This window comes from Phycodurus eques, chromosome 8 (assembly GCF_024500275.1).
Source record: "Phycodurus eques isolate BA_2022a chromosome 8, UOR_Pequ_1.1, whole genome shotgun sequence".
NCBI classification, from domain to species: domain Eukaryota; kingdom Metazoa; phylum Chordata; class Actinopteri; order Syngnathiformes; family Syngnathidae; genus Phycodurus; species Phycodurus eques.
In genome coordinates this window covers 19,342,267-19,350,132 of record NC_084532.1, presented here as the reverse complement: position 1 = coordinate 19,350,132, position 7,866 = coordinate 19,342,267, and the positions used below count along the sequence as shown (strand labels likewise).

The 7,866-nt window shown below is 42.4% G+C and overlaps 1 protein-coding gene across 1 annotated transcript; it reads right to left on the bottom strand.

Moving 5' to 3' along the window:
- Nucleotides 1-2,139: 2,139 nt before the first annotated feature.
- Nucleotides 2,140-7,019, bottom strand: ccl44 (chemokine (C-C motif) ligand 44). The gene is made up of 5 exons (XM_061684161.1): nt 6,882-7,019; nt 4,554-4,683; nt 3,947-4,094; nt 3,126-3,204; nt 2,140-3,032 (listed from the first exon to the last, which is right to left on the bottom strand). The coding sequence occupies exons 1-4, from the start codon at nt 6,943-6,945 to the stop codon at nt 3,166-3,168; spliced, it is 381 nt and encodes a 126-aa protein (XP_061540145.1). The 5' UTR covers nt 6,946-7,019; the 3' UTR covers nt 2,140-3,032; nt 3,126-3,165.
- Nucleotides 7,020-7,866: the final 847 nt, after the last annotated feature.

Genomic DNA, 7,866 nt, shown 5'->3' with positions numbered 1-7,866 from the left:
GTACTTTATGATCATAATTGTGTTTGTGGCTACCCCTGGTGGAGGAAATTCTCCTGTCGTGGGTCAAACTGTATGGCGATAAATGGACAGTCTCCAAATCCTCCGCTAAAAGGTAAATGATGTCCATCCATCCATTTTCAACACCGCTTATCTTGGTTAGGGTCACAGGGCGCTGGAGCCTTACCCAGCTGACTTCGGGCGAAAGGCGGACTACACACTGAACTGGTCGCCAGTCAGTCGCAGGGCAAATATAGACACAGACAACCATACGCACTAACATTCACACCGTCACTGAGTGGGAACTGAACCCACGCTGGCTGCACCAAAGTCAGACGAGTGTGCCACTACACCATCAGTGACTGGTAAATGTCCTTTTTCTGTTTTATTTCTTCTATTCTTTAATTGATAACCCAAACTGTTTTTTTTGTTTTTGTTATTTGACATCATTTCTTTGTTTGGGTCAGTACTTAAGTTACTGGCTTGCTAACGATGCTACATCAAAATGACGTGGCTAAAAATATTAATTGTTTCTTACTGGCTGCATGCACTGATAAAACTTTTATATTTAAAAATAAGCCACTATCATTCCAAAGATAATATTAATTGAACAGTTTACAGATATATTTTCACATCTTATTTCTTCTTGTGACTAACTGCTATTGCTAATGGTTTGATAACTAACAATACCATTGTGACAAAGTCCCACTGAAGTGGCTTAAAAGTCTTGTAAACTTGACACACCACAGACAAGTGTTTCTAAAAAGCCTGCCAAATTTGAATGAATAAAAATAGCACCACGTACACAATATTACCAAAAGTATTCACTCACCTGCCTTGACTCAGATATGAATTTAACTGATATCCCATTCTTAATCCATAGGGTTTAATATGACATCGGTCCCCCCTCTGCAGTTTTATCATTTTAAACTCTTCTGGGAAGGCTTTCCACAAAGGTTTAGTAGTGTGTTTATGGAAATTTAGGACCATTTTTCCAAAAGCGCATTTGTGAGGTCACACTGATCTTGGACGAGAAGGCCTGGCTCTCAGTCTCTGCTCTTATTCATCCAAAGGTGTTCTATAGGGTTGAGGTCAGGATTGTGCAGGCCAGTCAAGTTTATCCACATCAAATTCTGTCATCCGTGTCTTTTTTAACCTTGATTTGTGCACTGATGCACAGTCATGTTGGACCAGGAAAGGGCCATCTCCAAACTGTTCCCACAGTTGGAAATGTCCAAAATATTTGCCCCTGAGCCCCAGTGAAAGGAACTCTGAATGCTTCAGCACACCAAGAGACTTTGGCGAGTCAAACAGTTGGGGGATTACCCCTTCCTGTTCCAACATGTCTGTGCACCGGTGCACAAAGCAAGGTCAGCAAAGACATGGATGAGAGAATTTGGTATGGATAAACTTAACTGGCCCACACAGAGTCCTGCCCTCAACTGGGTAGAACACCTTTGGGTTGATTTCGAGTGGACAGTGAGGCAAGTCTTCTCATCCAAAATCAGTGTGTACCTCACAAATATGCTCCTGGAAAAATGGGAAATAATTCTCACAAGCCTACTCCTTTAAACCTTGTTCAAAGCATTCCCACAAGAGTTGAAGCTGTTATAGCTGCAAAGGGTAGAACAACATCATATTAAACCATATGGATATAGAATGGGATATCAATCAATCAATCAGTCAATCAATCAATCAAATATGTTAGCCTGTACACTGTGTGCTCAAGTGTCTGTAGTCAGCTACCGGCTGAATAAGGAGTGCCACTCTAGTTCTGATTAATAAACAATTAACTTTCCTGTGTCTCTCCCATATACAACAACACAGAGCGAGGCGCTGATGTATTTGAAACCCGCTGCGGTCGATTGAACTCCTTAGCTTGCTAGCTCCTTAGTTCGCAGGCTAGCGAATGTAATAAACAGTTCACGTTCCCTTTAGTGTCTCTGTGTGGATCTATCCGCAGCGCACGGAGCAATTTTCGTGGCTAAGTGTTAAATCTAATAGCATGCTAATATACTATGCAAAAGATAAACTACTTTCTGGTTTGTGTTAAGCTAATGCTAATATTTAGTATCATTAGTAACCTGTGAACAAAATGAACAATAATAATTTGTCTGCAATGAAACGACACCAAAAGACAGATTATTTCAGGTTGTTTTTATAAAATTGTTCACTTGACATAGTGTGTTTCATCGTACAGTGTATTCTTCTACAATACAATGATTGGGTGCTTAACACACAATCGAGCCCTCAAAGATTGAACAGCCTAGTTACATGGTGAACGGAATCAAGAAGAGTACTTTGGCATAGTTTAATGGCAGACTATGTAGTGGTGACGATGATGAATGCAGATAGGATTAAATAGCTGGTTTGAAACGCTGATGCTAGGGTTACTCTATGAACAGTCAAGATAAAGAACAGACAGATTGCTTTTTCACAGGTTTCACATTTCGAGTTCAGTTTTATAACAGTCACAAACGGGAGGTCAAAGTCTGAAAGGGACTGTGAAACCTTGATTGTACATAACAAGGTGCAAGTCACTTGAATAAAAAATGCTCCCCTATAGGTTCTGCACCCACAAAACCTGAACTACTTACTCAGAGCAGTTACACATGAATGTGAACATTTACAAAGCACAAACAAGCATATAAGTACCTTGCTTTAGGACGATATTTAAATCACTGCTCATTTATACTATATATATGCTGTTCCACAGATCAGGCACAAAGACGTTATGGATGGAGAGAGGGAGACACTTTTGAGGCAGACTCTGGCAAATAACAGTAAGAGCCATTTTAGATCAATTCAACCCGCATATCTTACAAATCAATCCTCCTCCTCCTCCTCACTTTCACAATCTGTCAGACACAGTTCATGTTTTAAATATATAATGCCATTTAAATATATATTGCTGCCCAGGTCTGGTCCACTGCAGACAGATAGTTGTGATATGGAGCGAGAGAGACAAGACGACTGGAGAGTCAGCTAACTGCTGTTTTACTGTAGGGTGACAAGCTGCTGACAGTTTACTTGGCCTACAGGGAGGAGAAACGACTATAAGTCTTTAAGGTAAGACCTTTGACACAAACACTTTCCATATGTAAAAGGTAAAAGATAAAGAAACATACCTACGACTATTCATTTTCCTCCATATTTGATGTTTTTCTATCACTGCATATTGAGGATGGCCCAGTTGTCTTTCTTCTCCTGATGGTAAAAGAAAGGGAACATTTAAATCAACAATGTTAGATATTGCTACCTTCAAATAATAACTTCATAATCATGGTGGTGGCTTATAATTGAGAATTGGATCTACTGTCATTGCCACTGCAAAACCCCAAATCAACTACTAAATCAGAAGTAAAAACACAAAAGTAAGGCCCAAGGAGTCAAGCCAAGAGAAATTTGAATACCCACCACCCACCCTATTACTATGGTTACCAGATCCCCGATTGGCAACCATTATCCCTGTGCCGTGATCGTGCGTGGTGGGGTGTAGTGCATTAAAATTGGGGAGACTGGTGGGGGTGAGGCGAGACGGTCACAGGGCAATAATGAACCGCAACGACACCCCCGCCCAGTCCAACCAGCTCCCAAAGGATGTGCGAATGTATGTGGTGCATTAAAAATCCATGGGGGAAAGGCCCCGCACCACTTTTATGTCTCTCTTAAAGGGTTTGACAGTGCTACTCCTGAAATTCACCTGCATTTGGCCGGTTGGCAGGTGTAAATGTAAAACCCTAGATGTGAATATGAGTGTGAATGGTGGTTTGTCTCTATGTGCCCTGCGATTGCCTGGTGACCAGTCAGGGTGTACCATGCCTCTGGGCCAAAGTTACCTGGGACAGACTCCACCTCACCTGTGAGCCTAATGAGGACAAGTGCTACAAAAAATTGATGGATGGATGGATATTTCCTATCATATAGTATGAATGACATAATGTTTAACCTCTGTCATGACGGGTAGGTTGTCGTGAGGAAGGAGCCACATTGTTCGATGGGCCTTGGCCCGCTGTCTCTGCAGGAGCTTCCGCAGCAACCTCTTTACCTTACGGTCCCTGGGGTCAGCACACTTCACCGCCTTTTTGGTGTAAAGACTGCCAAAAATGGAAAATCATACTTATTGTACATCACAGCATCACGGAGAAGCTCTACTTGAAAGTAAGCTGCCTACATTTTCCTGGTCCTGCACTGAATCTGATAGAGGGAGGGCTGATGATGGAACAAAAAATAAATTCTTAGAACTTGAAGAATTCCATGTAAGCTTGCATTCCCCAGCAACATCGGATTTAACACAATAGCGTTCTCAACCTTGCTGTTTCTGGACCGACTAGCTGTGGCCAGGCTCTGCTGGCTCGGAAAAGTATTTACAGATGTCTTGTCATTTGCACATATTTCCTCTATGACTTCCCTGGCAATTACGGCCCTCGTGCCACTTCACAACAACATGACCTGGAACCATGACCACGGCTCGCTGCCCGGACTCTGGGTAACCAGGGGCATATTTTCCACGCCTGCGCTCTTTAGCTCCCGGAGTGGATAGTTGGAATACTTGCATGATGGCTTGTATACTGCAGTCTGGCCCCTCGGTCTGCACCTCAAACCGCAGCACGTCCTTGGTGCGCACCTTGCCATGGGAATACAACATGCAGCACTGAACATCCCGCTGCATTTGCACACCTTTTCCTGGAAACCATAAGTGGGACAAAGCATTATGGGAACATCGGGGAAAGATCACCCAAGAGTCCTCATACAGTGGATGTTTGTAAAAGTACAAAATGGACTAAATGTTTTTATCCCTCCATCCAATTTCTATACCACTTATCCTCAATAGTGTCGCTGGTTAGCTGGAGCCAATCCTAGCTGACTTTGGGTGAAAAGCGGGGTGAATCCTGGACTGGTCACTAGTCAATTACAGGGCTAAATACAGATACGCAATCAAAACAATATACAGTACTGTGCAAAAGTCTACCATTTGATTTGTTGTTTTAGCAATGTAATCAATTCCTCTATCCCCACCTTTATCCAGACCCTCACCAAAATTTTGTGGGTACTTCCCTTGGCCTGTGTACCAGCCCTCTACAAAGCTTCATGGAAATCAGTGTTGTATCTTTTAGCCTAACTAAGCTAAATTTATCTGTCCTTCTATTTACTGTTTTTACCCATGTCTATCCACATTACTGTAAGTATGCAAACAGCAGCACTTTCTCTTTAAACTCCACTTCAAAATTTCAGCTTTACAGATACTACATCTGCTCTGAGGCTTGTTTAAAGACGGCTACCACAACACATTGTGGTAATAGTGATAGTTAAGGTAATTGCAGCCACCGAGAGGGGAAAAAGAGAGGTATCTGAGGTGTGGCGTTTATTTATTCAAGTGAACGACACACCTGCATGATCATTTTGGAGAGCACGGTGTCTATTAGAGCCACTAATTTGAGGAAATGTGTCATGCCAAAAGTTTACTCGCCTTAATGTAGTACAATTATGAAAGAAATAAACAACTAACAATGTAAATTATTAGTTATTAGGGTCAGTATCACTAAAGTGCATTTGGTGTCCTCATCAGAATCAGTCATTCATGAAAATGTACCAGAATAATGAAACTCTTATTACAAGTGGCCAAACATTTGCACACATACCAGTACAATGATAAGTCTCTTAAAGCGTGTTTCTACATTTTATACATTTTTATTCCACTGGATGTACATCATTTTGACATGTTGCACACAGTGCTCCGCCAACTACTGTTCAGGGAGTGTAAGAAGTGGTTCAATGATAATAAATCATTTTGTTACATGGTTCTCTTTTGTTTTGTAATTTTACATCATATACTGTATGTGTGTAGTTAGATGTTGTCAAGCTTAACATGTCCACTCTGTCATGGTGAAATATTAACTGAAAGAAGAAAAAAAAAACTTTCAGAAATTCAAAATCTAGTTGTTAAGCAGCAAACAGTCATCTTGTTAACTGACTCATGTTGCTAAGTGAAGGTCCAAGATGCATTTTTGGCTAATGCTAAGATTGGCTAAAAATGTCCATGCTGTCATTGTTCACCTGGTCAGCAAGCTCACATATTTTGGTGTTTGCATGTACATTGTCTGCTTGCATTTCATTTCTAAGAGTGTGGGAGCTTGACCATGCAATATGCATTTTTAACTGCATAACATCTAAATATAATTATTTAGCGCTGGAAAATCTCAACTTTTGGACTGAAATGGGGAAGTCTCAAATGCACCTTCTAGTGATATTGAGTCATTAATCCAATGAAATGAACTCAGTGCTGTAAAGTATCTGTGGCTACTTTTACTCGATGACGAATGTTATTTTTTTGTGCAAAGAGAGTGCGAATCACTCACAGTCACATGCACATATGGACACGCTTGAAGTACAATGGTATCCCACTGTGCTGTTCTCCCTGTGTGACTGTTTTCCATGTGCGCGCGCATGTGTGTGTTGTGGTGGAGGCTTTCATCCAAAGCAATTGTGTAAAGCAAACCAAAGTGTGATGCGGATGCAATGTAGTGGGGCGCAAAATAGGACAGCGCTGCCTGGCTACGCCACATTTGGAATCCAGACCTCAGGCACACGTCACGGCGTTTGCAGCCACACATGCCACAAGCGACTGCGAGGCGGGTCGACACCATTGTGCAGGCTGACACGCTTGCTCGTGCTGATTGTTGGGCCGTTTTCCTCCCACTCGCTCCTCATGCGAGCCCCTCTTGTTTACATTCGTTGCCGCACCTCCTGCCGTGCTGCGTTTCCTCCCCCCACTCCACCACCTTTTTTTTTCTGTCAGATTCGCCATAGCTATTTCCACACTGTACACCTGCAGGGTGTATGCAATCCATGCAATACACACACGAACGCTCGCCTTGTCTTACCTTGCACAGATGCCAGGAGGAGAACAGTCAGGGAGATAACAGTCAACATCTGCAGCATGAACATGATGAGGCTGGCAGAGAGGATGATGATCTCGTCGCTCACCTCTCTCTCTGTCTGCTGCCTCTCTTATATGACTCCCTCCCTCTTTTTATACCTCCCTGCCCATCTCTCACTCACTTCCACCACCTCTTTCTTTTTAATCTCACTATCTTTCCCTCCCTCCGTCTGTTTGTCCAGTTTCATCTTGCCATATTGTCACACTCCACTCCCCAGGCCGCACCCGCCTCCTCATGTGTGTCTTATCAGAAGATTAAAAATCACTCCACATTCTTTTGCTTTCTCAGGCCTAAAGGGCATTAGGCCGTTTTACTAGACAGATATTTGGAGTTTAAAAATTGGCCAACATTTACAAGTAAGACTATTTACTCTGGCTGTACAACATCATTGAACAGCAGGTGTATCCAGCTCAATTCTTTCAGGATCAGGATTTCTGGAAAGTTGTGTTCACTGTGGGCTCACTATAAAACTATATTTAGAGTAGAGCCATGGCTCGCTCCAAGACTTTCTGTTGTGTTGGATGATAAATGTGAACAACATGCCATTCAAACCAGAAATGTGGACCCATATCACAGTTGAGTGCAAGTTTGGCTTGAATTTTAGGGGTTTGAACACTTGGCAGCAACTGCCCTTCATGCTCTTTTACAGAGTTAAAAACAATGGTGTTGCTGTTTATGGCCATGATGAAAGCTGTACATTAAGGATACCCAGGAGCGCCATAGGTGATGATGATTCTAAGGGCCCATGACTGACAAGGGGTCTGAGAAAATGTAGTTTCAATTAAAGTGGTGGGGCTTAAAGTGTGTTTGTTTGTTTCAATGGGGCACCAATTCCCTGGCTGCACCCTTGTGGATACTGACCCCCCAAAAAGTATTTTGATTATTCCTTACCTTTTAGTTATTTTCCAAGAGAAGGACCAGCCTCAAC

What these genes read in the sequence shown, in the direction of transcription:
- ccl44 (XM_061684161.1), bottom strand. Translation starts at nt 6,945, where the DNA reads ATGTTCATGCTGCAGATGTTGACTGTTATCTCCCTGACTGTTCTCCTC. An exon ending in TGCAGTATACAAGCCATCAT is followed by an intron (nt 4,095 to 4,553) that starts GCAAGTATTCCA and finishes CATTTTTGGCAG; the next exon opens with TCTTTACACCAAAAAGGCGG. An exon ending in ACCTACCCGTCATGACAGAG is followed by an intron (nt 3,205 to 3,946) that starts GTTAAACATTAT and finishes TTTTACCATCAG; the next exon opens with GAGAAGAAAGACAACTGGGC.